Raw genomic sequence first — 15,896 nt, 5'->3', positions numbered from 1 at the left:
GAATTAAAGATATTAATGAGAAAAATAAAGTCATTTAAACAAAATTTTAACTGATTTATTGGGGGTATAGTTCATATAGAAAAAGCCTGCACATATTGAATATATAAGGTTTGATAGGTTTAAACATGCATACAGCTGTGAAACCATCACCACAATAAAAGTCATAAACATATCCATCACCTCCAAAAGTTTCCTCCTGTCACCCCGTTTTTTGTGGTATCTTGATATCTACCCTCTTCACAAAGGTTTTGGTGTACAATGTAGTATTAAACCACCACTCTACTCTCTGCTTCTATGAATTTGACTATTTTAGATACTTTTTGTGAGTAAGATCAATATTTGTTCTTCTGGGATTAGCTTATTTCATCTAGGGTAATGTCCTCAAGGTTCATCCATTTTGTTGCAAATGGCAGGGCTTCCTTTTTGAAGGCTGAATAATATTCTATTGTATGTATATGCCATATTTCCTTAATGTATCCTTCAGTGGGTATTTAGGTTATTTCCATATCTTGGCTACTGTAAATAATGCTGTAATGAACGTGGGAGGGTAGATAACTTTAATTGCAGTGATTTTATTTCCTCTGGCTACATACCTAGAAGTGGGATTGCTAGATGACCGGTAGTTCTATGTTTTAATTTTATGGGGAACCTTTATACTGTTTTCTATAGAGGCTGGACCATTTTACATTGCTACCAATAGTGTGCGGGGATTCCAATTTCTCCACATCTTCACCAAAACTTGTTACCTAAAAAGATCTAAAAATTTTTGTAATAGTCATCCTAACAGGTGTGGTTTTGATTTGCATCTGTCTGATGATTAGTGATTTGTGAGCACCTTTTTACATAAAGGGTAGGCTATTTGTCTTTGGAGAAATGTCTACTCAAGTCTTTAGTTCATTTTTTAAATTGGGTTCTTTCTTTGTATTAGTCCGTTTTCACACTGTGATAAAGATACTACCTGAGACTGGGTGATTTATAAACAAAGGAGGTTTAATTGACTCACAGTTCCACATGGCTGGGGAGGCCTCAGGAAACTTACAGTCATGGCAGAAGATGAACGGGAAGCAGGCATCTTCTCCACAAGGTGGTAGGAGAGAGAAGAGAAAGTGAAGGGGGCAGAACCCTTTGTAAAACTGTCAGATCTCCGGAGAACTCACTCATTGTCATGAGAACAGCATGGGGGAAACTGCCCCCATTTTTGTTTTGTTTTGTTTTGTTTTGTTTTGTTTTGTTTTGTTTTTTGAGACAGGGTCTCACTCTGTTACCTGGTTGGAGTGCAGTGGCACAATCATGGCTCACTGCAGCCTCAGCCTTCTAGGCTGAAGTGACCCCCCACCTCAGCCTCCCTAGTAGCTGCAAACACAGGTGCACACCACCACGCCCAGCCATTTTTAATTTTTTTTTTTTTTTTGTAGTGCCTCACTGTTTTACCCAGGCTGGTCTCAGACTCCTGGATTCAAGTGATCCTCCTTCCTTACCCTCCAAAGTGCTGAGATCATAGGCATAAGCCACTGTGCCTGGGAGTTTATATTATTTGTTGTTTTTATTGCTTGTTTGTTTTTGCTATTGGGTTATATTAGTTCCTTTTGTATGTAATTTTGAAGTTTGGAGATCAACTTTTTATCTTATACATGGTCTGCAAATAGTTTTCCCATTTTGTAGGGTGCCTTTTCACTTTGTTGTTTCCTTTGTCATATAGCTTTTTAGTTAAACGTAGCCACACTTGTCAGTTTTTGCTTTCATTGCCTGTGTTTTTGGTGTCACCCAAAAAATCATTGGCATTGTCAAGACCAAAGTCAAGAAGCTTCTCCTCTGTTTTCTTCTAGGGGTTTTACAGTTTCAGGTCTTGTTTGTGTTTTTAATTCATTTTGAGCTGATTTTTGTGTTTGTTTTAAGATAAGAGTCCAATTTCTTTCTTTTGCATGTGGATATCCAGTTTTCCCAAGCCATTTGTTGTTTTTTTTGTTTTGATTTTTGTTTTGTTTTGTTTTGAGACAGAGTCTTGCTGGAATGCAGTGGCACCATCTTGGCTCACTGCAACCACTACCTCACAGGTTCAAATGATTCTCCTGCCTCAGCCTCCTGAATAGCTGGGACTGCAGGCACGCGCCACCACGCCCGGCTAATTTTTGTATTTTTAGTAGAGACAGGGTTTCACCACGTTGGCCAGGATGGTCTTGATCTCTTGACTTCATGATCCTCCCACCCGAGCCTCCCAAAGTGCTAGGATTACAGGTGTGAGCCACTGTGCCTGGCCACCATTTGTTGAAGAGACTGTCCTTTCCCCTTTGTGTATGCTTGGCACCTGAGTCGAAGATCATTGAACTGTATTTCTTGGGTTTCTTTTTGATCTATCTATTTCATTGGTCTCTGTCTGTCTTAATTCCTGTATCAGACTGTTTTAATTTCTGTAGCTTTGTAATGTATTTGGAATTCAGGAACTATTATGCCTCTAGCTTTGTTCTTCTTTCTCAAGATGCAGGGTCTTTTGTAGTTCTGTATGAATTTTAGGATTATTTGTTCTATTTCTATAAAAAATACCATTGGGATTTTGATGGGTGTAGCATTGAATTTCTAGATTACTTTGGATAGTATGGACATTTTAACAATATTAAGTTCTTCCAATCCATGAACACGGGATATCTTTCCATTTATTTTTGTCTTGAAAGAAGGCTATTTGTAATTGACAAATCAGGATTAGGACTCTACTGCCATTTCCTTATTTTTTATTTTATTTTCTATCACTTCATTACTACTAAATGTTTTAGCTAGTAACATTTACCAAATATTTACTTCATTTTTGGGATCATAGGCTGCATGTTTGTTTCAATTAGATATTTTGCTAATTTATTATAAGGATAACTAGATAAATTTGTGTGGATCAATGCTAATTCATTATGCCTAGAAAAAAGCTGAAAACATATGGTGAAATATCTTCTGTACAAAGGAAATTATTATGTGTGATCCTCTGTTTTCCTCTTTGTCATTTATATCATCATTTGTGTATAGCCCAGAATGTTTTCAACTGTATTCACCATAAAAATGTCTGTTGAGATAAATATATTACAGCAAAGCATGGTTCTTGGGCATTCGGCCAAATGGAAATTGTGGTCAGAAGTTGAAGGCAGCTTTTATGTCTTTGAGAAAACATGAAGTTCACAAAAAGTTTTTGTGAAAAACTTATTGACAAGTTAACACAAATGGGAAACTCCAAGTTGAAGTTAGTGCTCAATAGCAAATTATGGCCAGGAGTGGTGACTTATGCCTGTATTCCCAGCGCTTTGGGAGGCCGAGGAGGGTGGATTGCCCGAGGTCAGGAGTTGAAGACCAGCCTGGCCAATATGGTGAAACCTCATCTCTGCTAAAAATACAAAAATTAGCTGGACATCATGGCGCATGCCTGTAATCCCAACTACTCAAGAGGCTGAGGCAGGAGAATCACTTGGGAGGCAGAGGTTGCAGTGAGCGGAGATTACCCCATTGCGCTGCAGCCTGGGTGACAAGAGTGAAATTCTGTCTCAAAAAAAAAAGAAAAAAATAGCAAATTATAATTAAAATCTACACTTCATATGCTCAGAGGGAAAAATGTACAACACATTAGGTACACTGCACATGTTATTTGTTCTATGCATAAGAATTGTGCACGGGCATCTGAAAAAGCCTCACCCCATTTCCTACATTCTGCAGGTGCTCTGTGTATATTTTAAGCATTCATACTCAATATATTAGATGTATATAATGTATATATATGTAAGTGTATGTTTATATTATGTTACAGAAGTAATGTAACTTATACAAGATAGATTTTTTTTTTAATAAAGAGAAATGAAAATCAGCCATGATTTCATCTCTATAAAACCACCACTGATAGTATGCTCTTCTGGGATTTCCTATGTGGTTTTTTTTTTTCTTTTGTATTTTTATGGATAGGGGAAAAAAAAAAACTTACCTACATATGCGCACAAATTTGGTGTGATATTTTTCTAACCTATTTCTCAGGGATTTTGCTATGCTTGTTAATGAGATGGCCACAGTCCCTACCCTCAATGAAACTTACTGTCTAGTATGGACCAGTGTGAACAGGTAACTCAAAATTATTATCAGTGTGCTAAGCGTTATGGAAGGGAAAACAATGGTACCAGAGAGTAAACACAGGGATGGGGGATCACTTAGTCTAGGAGGTTTAGGAGGGACCTCTCTGACAAAGTGTATCGTTTAGGATGCTTTCAGCTTCAAGTTATAGAGTCGAAGTAACAACGAAAACTGCCTTACACAATAAGCATACTGGTTAGCTGTAATCATAAGAAGCATAGAAGAAGGTTGGTCATTGCAGCAGGTGAAAGAAGTCATGCTTGACCCAGCTTCTGTGGGATTCTCTTGGCTTGCTTGCTCTCTGTGGTCATAGATACTTATAGCAGTTCCAAAGACACGATGATGTCCAGAGGCTGAAAAGGCAGAGCTTTTTGCTGAGTACCTCTCTCTCGCTCTCTTTTTTTTCTCTTTTTTTTTTTTTTTTTTTTTATACAGAGTCTCACTCTGTCACCCAGGCTGGAGTGTAGTGGCGCAATCTCGACTCACTGCAACCTCTGCGTCCCGGATTCAAACAATTCTCTTGCCTCAGCCTCCCTTGCCTCAGCCTCCCAAGTAGCTGGGACTACAGGCGCCCGCCACCACGCCCAGCTAACTTTTTGTAGTTTTAGTAGAGACAGGGTTTCACCATGTTAGCCAGGATGATCTTGATCTCCTGACCTCATGATCTGCCCGCCTCGGCCTCCCGAAGTGCTGGGATTACAGGCGTGAGCCACCGCGGCCGGCCTTTGCTGAGAATCTCTTTAAAAAAGTGAAGAACCTTTTTCCAGAAGACCCTCCAGAAGACTGGATCTTTTCCCCTTGGGCCAGAATTGTGTAATGTGCATATTTCCTACCCCATTGTTGGTGAGGAAAATGGTGTGACGCTAAGGCTTAGAGGAATCAAAATTCAGCCCCTGGGAGAGGGGAGTTGCTGTTTATCCCTGGCGTACATAGCCACCCAATATTTGAATAAAATCATAATTTTTTTAGCTAGGAAGAAGGCAGGAGACCCCATCAGTGGAGCAGTAAGTACATTATGATATATTCATACAATGAAATCCTAATCTGCTGTTTAAAAAGAGGCAGGTTTATATGTTTTTATAGGTAATTCATTTCAAATTATATTAAAGGAAGGAAGAAAAATGCAGAACAAGGCCAGGCACAGTGGCTCATGTCTGTAATCCCACCACTTTGGGAGGCTGAGGCGAGTGGATCACCTGAGGCCAGGAGTTCAAGACCAGTCTGGCCAACATGGTGAAACTCCGTCTCTACTAAAAATACAAAATTAGCCAGGCGTGGTGGTGGGCGCCTATAATCACAGCTACTTGGGAGGCTGAGGCAGGAGAATCGGTTAAACCCGGGTGGCAGAGGTTGCAGTGAGCCGATACTGTGCCACTGCACTCCAGCCTGGGCAATAGAGTGAAACTCCATCTCAAAAAAAAAAAAAAAAAAAATGCAGAAAATTGTATATAGGAATATACTATTTGTGTAAAACCAGAAAAATTTTTAAATGCTTTCTTATATGCTAGTATTTTTAGAAAATAATTCCGAAAGGACCTAAGAAACTGTTTACAGTATTTGCTCTGGGGGTGGGACAAAGGTAAGACAGAGATTTATAATTCACTATATATCCTTTTTTACTGTTTTGGTTTTTTCTCTGTGGCCATATATTTACAATTTATTTTTATATTTGTTGATTAGAGATAATTATTTGCATAAAGAAGTAAAGTGGAAAGACATAAAACATTTAAATTAAAATGCTGGAATACTTTCTATTCATATATTGTTTTATGCTTATGAAAATACTTGTCTAATTCATTTAATTTTTTACACTTTTTATTTTACAGTGTTCTTAAAACATATGCACAGAAAACTTGTGCACCAATGTTCATAGCAGCATTATTCATAATAGTCAAAAATTAGAAACAGCACAAATGTCCATCAACTGATAACAAAATGAGATATACACATATAATGAAATATTATTCATCAATAAAAAGGAATGAAGTACTGATACAAGTTACAGCGTGGATGAACCTTGAAAACATTATAAGTTAAAGAAGCTGTATTAGCCCATTCTCACACTGCTCATAAGGTATGCCTCAGACTGGGTAATTTATTTATTTTTAATTATCATTATTATCATTATTTTGAAATGGAGTTTCGCTCTTGTTGCCCAGGCTGGAGTGTAGTGGCGCAATTTTGGCTCACTGTAACTTCTGCCTCCTGGGTTCAAGCAATTCTCTTGTCTCAGCCTCCCAAGAAGCTGGGATTACAGGTGCGTGCCACCACATCCAGCTAATTTTGTATTTTTAGTAGAGACGGGGTTTCACCATGTTGGCCAGAATGGTCTCGAACTCCTGACCTCAGGTGATCTGCCTGCCTCAGCCTCCCAAAGTGCTGGGATTACAGGCATGAGCCACTGCCTCCAGCCAAGACTGAGTCATTTATAAAGGAAAAAGTTTTAGTTGACTCACAGTTGAGCATGGCTGGGAAGGCCTCAAAAAACTTAATCATGGGGCCGGGCGCAGTGGCTCATGCCTGTAATTCCAGCAGTTTGGGAGGCCGAGGCGGGTGGATCACGAGGTCGGGAGATCGAGACCATGCTGGCTAATGCGGTGAAACCCCGTCTCTACTGAAAATACAAAAAATTAGCCGGGCGTAGTAGCGGACGCCTGTAGTCCCAGCTACTCGGGAGGCTGAAACAGGAGAATGGCGTGAACCCGGGAGGCGGAGCTTGCAGTGAGCCGAGATGGCGCAACTGCACTCCAGCCTGGGAGACAGAGCAGGACTCCATCTCAAAAACAAACAAACAAAAGAAAAACTTACAATCATGGCAGAAGAGGAAGCAAACACATCCCTCTTCACATGGCAGCAGCAAGTAGAAGTGTCAAGAAAAAGGTGAAAAACACCTTATAAAGCCATCAGATCTTTTTTTATATATATACTTTAAGTTCTAGGGTACATGTGCACAACGTGTAGGTTTGTTACATTTGTATACATGTGCCATGTTGGTGTGCTGCACCCATTAACTCATTTACACTAAGTATATCTCCTAATGCTATCCCTCCCCACTCCCCCCACCCCATGACAGGCCCCAGTGTGTGATGTTCTCCATCCTGTGTCCAAGTGTTCTCATTATTCAGTTCCCACCTATGAGTGAGAACATGCAGTGTGTTTGGTTTTCTGTCCTTGCGATAGTTTGCTCAGAATGATGGTTTCCAGCTTTATCCATGTCTCTACAAAGGACATGAACTCCTCCTTTTTTATGGCTGCATAGTATTCCATGATGTATATGTGCCACATTTTCTTAATCCAGTCTATCATTGATGGACATTTGGGTTGGTTCCAAGTCTTTGCTATTGTGAATAGTACCACAGTAAACATACATGTGCATGTATCTTTATAGCAGCATGATTTATAATCCTTTGGGTATATGCCCATAATGGGATGGCTGGGTCAGATGGTATTTCTAGTTCTAGATACTTGAGGAATTGCCACACTGTCTTCCACAATGGTTGAACTAGTTTACAGTCCCACCAACATTGTAAAAGCGTTCCTGTTTCTCCACATCCTCTCCAGCACCTGTTGTTTCCTGACTTTTTAATGATTGCCATTCTAACTGGTGTGAGATGGTATCTCATTCGGATTTTGATTTGCATTTCTCTGATGGCCAGTGATGATGAGCATTTTTTCATGTGTCTGTTGGCTGCAGAAATGTCTTCTTTTGAGAAATATCTGTTCATATCCTTTGCCTACTTTTTGATGGGGTTGTTTGATTTTTTTTTCTTGTACATTTGTTTTTAAGTTCTTTGTAGATTCTGAATATTAGCCCTTTGTCAGATGGATAGATTATAAAAATTTTCTCCCATTCTGTAGGTTGCCTGTTCACTCTGATGGTTGTTTCTTTTGCTGTACAGAAGCTCTTTCGTTTAATTAGACCCCATTTGTCAATTTTGGCTTTTGTTGCCATTGCTTTTGGTGTTTTAGTCATGAAGTCCTTGCCCATGCCTATGACCTCAATGGTATTGCCTGGGTTTTCTTCTAGGGTTTTTATGGTTTTAAGTTTAACATTTAAGTCTTTCATCCATCTTGAATTACTTTTTGTATAAGGTGTAAGGAAGTGATCCAGTTTCAGCTTTCTACATATGGCTAGCCAGTTTTCCCAGCACCATTTATTAAATAGGGAATCCTTTCCCCATTTCTTGTTTTTCTCAGGTTTGTCAAAGATCGGATGGTTGTAGATGTGTGGTATTATTTCCGAGTACTCTATTCTGTTCCATTGGTCTATATCTCTGTTTTGGTACCAGCACCATACTGTTTTGGTTACTGTAGCCTTGTAGTATAGTTTGAAGTCAGGTAGCGTGATGCCTCCAGCTTTGTTCTTTCGGCTTAGGGTTGTCTTGCCAATGCGGGTAAAGCCATCAGATCTTATGAGAACTCACTCACTATCATGAGAACAGCATGAAGGTAGCCACCACCATGATTCAATTACCTCCCACCAGGTCCCTTCCAGTACACATAGGGATTATGGGAACTACAATTCAAGATGAGATTTGGGTAGGGACACAGTCAAACCATATCAGAAGCCAGTTACAAAAGACCATATATTGTATGGTTCCATTTACGTGAAATGTCCAGAATAAGCAAATCTATGGAGACAGAAAGTAGATTAGTGGTTTCCTGGGAAAGTTGAGGGAAAATGAAGAGTATCTGTTAAAAGACAAGGTTTCATTTTGTAATTGTAAAAATGTGCTAAAATTGTGGTGATGGTTGCACATTTTCTGAATATATTGGAAACCACTGAATTGTGTACTTCAAAGGGAAGAGTGTATGCTATGTGCATTATAGCTAGTAAAGCTATTTTAAAGATGTACCTGTATTATTTGTTCCCACAACCACTGGAAGAACGTTCAGGAATATTGCTTCAGGTTCTTTATGAACACAATAGAATCATATACTTATCAACACCTTTGTTCTTTTTGGAAAATTGGAAACTCTTTTGGCAACTTTTTTCCTCTGTTGTTTTATGCATTTATAGACTGATATAGTTATCCTTTTTTTCAAAAAGTCTATCGCTGATATTTTTACTTTTTTTCTGCTTTTGCCTTTTCTTAAAATATCGTCATATATAAACTATTTTTTGTGATCATAGTTTTATTTCTATAACAAATTTAAAAAATCTTTTGAAAGAATTTGCACATAGTTTTAAAATGAGATAGTATAAAAGGGCTTATAATGTAACACAACAAATTCTAGTGCTTTGTCCTCCCTTCTGTTCCTGCTACCCACTTTTTAACTGTTTCTGTTTGTTACTCTGATCATATTTCCCATATTATTAAAAAGCTCATGCATGCATGTTCCAAGTCGATTTCCAACTATGATAGATGAATAAATAGCCAACTTACATTTGGCCATTCATAGGATTCTTGTGTAAACATAATTTTTCCTCAGAAATTTGAAGACATTGCTTTATCATCTTTTACAATTGTATTTTGTATTTCTGTTGAAAGATATGATACTTGTTCCTTTTTTCTCCCTCTTCTCTTTCTCTGAAAATTTTTAATAATTATTTTTATACCAGTGTTTTAAAATTTCACAGTAATATGCCTTGTATGTACAGTTTTAAAAATCCATTGTGTTAGGCCTTTGGTAAGTGGATTAGTCCATTCTGATGCTGCTAGTAAAGACATACCCAAGACTGGATAATTTATAAAGGAAAGAGGTTTAATGGACTCACAGTTTCACATGGCTGGGGAGGCCTCATAATCATGGCAGAAGGCAAAGGAGAAGCAAAGGCATATCATACATGGTAGCAGGCAAGAGAGTGTATGTGGGGGAACTCCCATTTTTAAAACCATCAGATCTCATGAGACTTATTCATTACCAGGAGAGCAGTGTGGGGGAAACCACCCCAGTGATTCAGTTATCTCCACCTGGCCCTGCCCTTGACACATGTGGATTATTATAATTCCTGTGAGATGTGGGTAGGGACACAGCCAAACCATATCAGTAAGCATTTCAGTCTAATGAATACTGTTTCTCTTCAACTCTGGACATTGTGTGAATAATTTCTTTAATGATTTTCTTCCTTCTGTTTGTATTATCATTTGGGGGTTCCAGCTAGTTGAGTGGAAGGTCACCTAGAGTGATTTTCTGTTCTTCTCAATCAGAATTCCTCATGTGAACCACAGAATCAGAAAATGGTTTGAGTAACTATTTTCTCACATCTTCCAAGGCTCATCTTAACGAGTACCATTCTAGATACATGAGAGAAGTTAATAGATAACATACAGTGATTGTCTAGGACAAGGGTCAGTGAACTTTTTCTTAAAGGGCCAGATAGTAAAATATTTTGGGTGTTGTAGGTTGGGAGGCAAAATCAAGGTTATGGTATAGGTATTTATATATCTATCTGAAATGTAACCATTTAAAAATATAAAAAGTATTCTTATCTTGTGAGCCATTAAATTAAAAAGTAGATTGCTGGCTGGATTTAGCACACAAGACATAATTTGCCCAACCTCTTTTTAGGGCGTTAGGGGTTAATTCTTTCACTGAATCTGTTCAAAAAATCCTCTTTTTTATTTTCACTCATTTCCCTTCAACTTAGCTTTTTATTTTACCTTTGGGGGGATTTCCACAAATTTTTCTTAAAGCACTTCTATTTTAATTCAACAGTCATTTTTCATTCCAGCACCTCTTTTTTGTTTTCCAGTTCCCTTTTTTAGTATCTTGTTTTTGTTTTATGGATGGAAGACATTCCTAAATGTTTCTAAGGGTACTCCTTATAGTTTTTAAAACTCTTTTCTTTTGTTTCCTAAATTATCTCTTTTTCCTTTGAGGACAGTTTTTCTAATTTGTATGTTCGTGATCCCTGGTAATCTAGTCATACTTAACAGTGATAAAATAGAAAAATCGTCTGTTGTTTCTCTAGGTAAAATGCATAAACATTTAACTATTACATGTTACATTTTTAGTTACCATTTATATTTTATATATTAAAACTGATGCTTACAGGAACAGAAAACCAACCACTACATGTTCTCGCTTATAAATGGAAGTTAAACATGAGTATGCATGGATACAAAGAAGGGAACAATAGACACCGGGGCCTGCTTGAGGGTAGAGGACAGGAGGAGGGTGAGGATAGAAAAGCTACCTGTTGGGCACTATGCTTATTACCTGGGTGATGAAATAATATGTACAACAAACCCCCACAACACACAGTTTATCTGTAGAACCAACTTGTACTAAAATAAATTTTTTTAAAAAAGGAAAAAAATCTGATGCTTATATTTTCATTAAATCTCCTCCTGAAAATAGACATAAAGAGAAGATCTCTAATAAGAGGGTATGTGTGCATACGTGCTGATGCGTGTGTGTACATGTACCATCCAGAGGCAAAGGTGGTATTTGAGACATTCTGTCATTAGGGTAGTTGCCCCTTTTGCTTTGACACTCTGTTCTTTTGGTGGTTTTCAGCTTCCTCTGCCATCCATCATCACTTCCATCCCCGCTTCACCCGTCTGCTAGGTGACTGTTGAAATTGCTCGGCTGCTGATGGCCCTCTCATCTTCTTTGCTGTAATGGTTTTATGTCTTTTACAAACTATTGCCTACGATTTAAATAGAATCTCCCAAGAGAGAAGATAAGTGTTTATGTTCAGATTGCTAATTTTTACTTAGTATTCTCACTACACATTTTAAACTGTTTTTTTACATTTATTATGTGCTTCTGAAATACAAAAAGCAACATGAATAAGTCATTTGTGGTGTTTATAATTCGGTAGGGAGATATCACACATATACCCAGTTAACTTTAATAAAAAGAAAAATGCGGTAAGTCTGATCACCTACTTTGAAAACAGGAGTAGTAGTGAATGGGGAGGTCAGGCTCTAGGGAAAGGTTGGCATTTGAGCTGGGCTTGAATGATGAGCATAATGTAGACGTGTAGAGTGGTGAAGGTGTTGCAAGTGGATAGACCTTAACGTGCACAGAAGTACCAATCAGAAAATGCAAGAAGCAGTTAGTAGTGAGTTTCCAGTGCGATTACAGTATAGGGTAGATATATATTTGGTTGGGCAGGGGGACATTTATAGGACACAAGGCCAGAAAGGCAAATCGGACTCAGATCATGAAGGATCATTCCATACTCAGGCGTTTGGATTTCATTATTTAGACCACTGGGGACAACTTTGAAGTAGGGTGTAAAGATGGCCTAAATGTCTTCTAGGTAAGTCACTCCAATTACAGTAAGAAAGATAGATTAAAAAGATAAGATAGGCCAGGCCTGATGGCTCATGCTTGTAATCTCAGCACTTTGGGAGGCCGAGGTGGGTGGATCACCTGAGGTCAGGGGTTCGAGACCAGCCTGGCCAACATGGTGAAACCCTGTCTCCACTAAAAAAAAAATTACAAAAAATTAGGCAGGCCTGGTGGCACGCCCCTGCATTCCCAGCTACTTGGAAGGTCGAGGCAGGAGAATCGCTTGAACCCAGGAGACGGAGGTTGCAGTGAGTTGAGATTGCACTGTTGTATTCCAGCCAGGGCAACAGAGTGAGGGGGGAAAAAAAAAGATAGTTGAGGTAGTGAATCCTGTTACGAGCTGTTAATTACAGTCTGAACCAGGACAGCAGGTTAGTTTCTTAGCAATATTCATTAAACATCGGCAGTGTCTGCTAGGTATTTTGATAGACATTGATGCTTTGGAGGTTCTTCCTCAAAATGGTTTCTGTAGCCCTGTCTCCCTCCCTATTCCCACTGGGGCCATCCTGAGCAAAGCTCTACTGACTCCATGCCTGAGTTACTAGGGCTCCAGCTCCTGTAGACACCAGGGTCTCTCTCCAGCCCAATTCATTTTGTGCATCACTGACAAAATAATCTTCAGATGTGACCTAAATTATATCATGTCTCCTTTTAAAACTGCTTTGGTCCCCCTACCAATCAAGTCTTAACTCTTCTTCTGGATGTCAGTGTCCCATCCTGGCTTTACCCTAACTAACCAAACTTTTCTTGCCAGTCTCTAATACAGAAATATTCTTGTGAGGCCATGACGGGAGGATCACTTGAGGCTAGGAGTTCAGGATCAGTCTAGGCAACACAGTGAGACCTTGCCTCTACAAAAAATATTAAAAAATTAGCTGAGCGTGGTAGTGCATGCCTGTAGACCCTCAGGAGACTGAGGTGGGAGGATTGCTTGAGTGTGGTTGCACTGAGCTGTGATCGCGCCACTGCACTCCAGCCTGGGTGACAGAGTGAGACTCTATCTCAAAAAAAAAAAAAAAAATGGTCAGTCTCATTTCCTTAGAGCATGCTCATTCTGCCCCCATGTCTTCTTTCCTCATGTGACTTTGCCGTGCATGTTCTCTATACCTTCTCATTTAAATTCTTCCCATCTTTCAAGTCTCAGCTCAGTTACATCTCCTCAAAAGTTCTTCTACATCTTCTTTGAAAAAAATTGTCTTACACTATTTTTTCTTTTCTTTTCATTTTTTGAGACGTGGTCTCACTCTGATGCCCAGGCTGGACAGTGCAGTGGCGTGATCTTGGCTCACTGCAACCTCTGTGCCCCAGGTTCAAGTGATTCTCCTGCCTCAGCTTCCCAACTAGCTGGGATTACAGGTGCCTGCCACCACACCCAGCTAATTTTTGTGTTTTTAGTAGAGACAGCGTTTCGCCCGGTTGGCTAGGCTGGTTACAGACTCCTGAACTCAAGTGATCTGCCTGCCTTGGCCTCCTTAAGTGCTGGGATTACAGGCATAAGCCACCGTGCCCACCCTTTTTTTGGTTGGGTGGGGAGGGACAGGTTTGCACTCTGTTTTCCAGGCTGGAGTGCAGTGGTGCGATCTCGGCTCGCTGCAACCTCTGCCTCCCAGGTGCAAACGATTCTCCTGCCTCAGCTTCCTGAGCAGCTGGTACTATAGGCACGTGCCATGACATCCAGCGAATTTTTGTTATTTTTGTAGAGATGGTCTCCCTATGATACCCAGGCTGGTCTCCAACTCCTGGGCTCAAGTGATCCTCGCACCTCAGCCTGGGAGTGCTGGGATTACAGGTGTGAACCAGCACATCTAGCTGTCTTAACACTATTTTTCCATCCCCATGATGTCTAGCCTTATGTTTGGCATGTCTATCCTCAGTTACTCCATGGTCACAATATGGCTGCAGGAATGCCAGCTATCCTAACCACAATTTCAGACAGGAAAGATAAATGCAAGGGGCAAAAGGGACATCTCTCCCAGCTGAGTCAGCCACCTCTGAAAAGCTCTCCCGAGGAGTGACTGGCACTAGGTTGGCTTCATTGGTTGCCCCTAGGTACAAGGGATAAGTTTCTAGATAGGCATATTCAGGGTCTCCATGTTAAACAATTCCAGAGAGCACCATTCACAAAAAATATATATAAAATAGAACAGATTATTCAGTATCTTTATCTGGGTTTAATATATATACATATGTATCATATACGTAGTATGTATATGTATTTTTATGTATACGTATTTTTACATATGCATATTTTATATGATACAATATACATATGTAAAAAGTTATCAAGCTGTATAGTTAAGATTAGTATACTTTTTTCTTCCTCATCCCAACATTAGTATACTTTATACTTCACTGAATATATATTGTACTTCAGTTTTCAAAAATTAATGGTTTCCTCAAGAGGTGTGCAGTGTGGTAAGCCTGGGAATGTGGCTGTAGGTAAAACTAGGATTATGTTCTCAGAAGGAAAAGTAGACACTGAGTTAGGTATCCAGAAATCTTTGTCACAAGTATAGGACTTTTTTCTGTCAATACTTTTGACATGTACACCAATGTTTTAAGATATCACAGTGTACAATATGATATATGTATTGTAGGGGAAAATCAACATAAATATGAATATGCTTTCTTCATTTTAAACTCTGGTACAAAAAAACTATTAAAGTTGCCTTTCTGTTTGATGTCACATAGATTTTTATTTTGATATTGAAACATTCCTACAAGAACGAAAACATTGGCTTTGAGAAATAAAATATTGCTTGTAATTTTTATTCATGTGCTACAAAATTTAAACCTTAAGTGAAAACTCAGTGTATACTTTTGACTGCTATGTACTTTATATAGTAAAAGCAACATGTGATTTTATTAAGTCAATAATAAAAGAATTCACAATACTAGTTTCTGAAAAATAAATGTCCACTTTGGGTCACTCTACACTGATAAATAGCAAGAAAATAAAACTGATCATAAGATGTCAAAATCTAGTCTGTATTTTTAAGCGTTTGCAAACATTTCAGTAATCTTTTGAAATTTTCTTTTACTTCCTTTCGTTCTATTAGAAAAATCTGAAAAATAAACAACCAAATTCACTTTGTTGTTATTGTGAAACTACTAGAAAATGAGTGACACATGACTAGTCTGCTCTTATTTCATGTAATTTAAAATACATTCCAAATAATAGGCATTAGCAAATGGCAACATATTTTTGTTTGTTTGTTTTGTTTTTCTGGAGATGGAGTCTCTCTATGTCGCCCAGGCTGGAGTGCAATGGCATAATCTTGGCTCACTGCCATCACCACCTCCCAGGTTGAAGCGATTCTCCTGCCTCAGCCTCCCAAGTAGATGGAACTACAGGCACATGCCACCACACCTGGCTCATTTTTGTATTTTTAGTAGACGGGGTTTCACCATGTTGGCCAGGCTGGTCTTGAACTCCTGACCTCAGGTGATCCACCCACCTCAGCCTCCCAAAGTGCTGGGATTACAGGCATAAGCCATCACACCTGGCGCACCTGGCTAATGATTGTTTATCTTTTTGTAGAGATGAGGTCTGGCTA

The 15,896-nt window shown here is 39.0% G+C and overlaps 1 protein-coding gene across 1 annotated transcript in view; it reads left to right on the top strand.

Annotated features, from left to right (window-relative positions):
- LOC105544216 (E3 ubiquitin-protein ligase NEDD4-like) overlaps positions 1 to 15,896 on the top strand; it is an 88,134-nt gene that overhangs the window by 71,894 nt on the left and 344 nt on the right. The window contains exon 5 of the mRNA XM_011986576.1: positions 5,610 to 5,671. Within this exon, the coding sequence (XP_011841966.1) occupies positions 5,610 to 5,671 (62 nt within the window). The remainder of the gene's footprint in view (positions 1 to 5,609; positions 5,672 to 15,896) is intronic.

The sequence above is a fragment of the Mandrillus leucophaeus genome, unplaced genomic scaffold (assembly GCF_000951045.1).
Source record: "Mandrillus leucophaeus isolate KB7577 unplaced genomic scaffold, Mleu.le_1.0 Scaffold108, whole genome shotgun sequence".
Lineage (NCBI taxonomy): Eukaryota > Metazoa > Chordata > Mammalia > Primates > Cercopithecidae > Mandrillus > Mandrillus leucophaeus.
The sequence above is the reverse complement of the archived record's forward strand: the minus strand, read 5'-3'. Positions and strand labels throughout refer to the sequence as shown.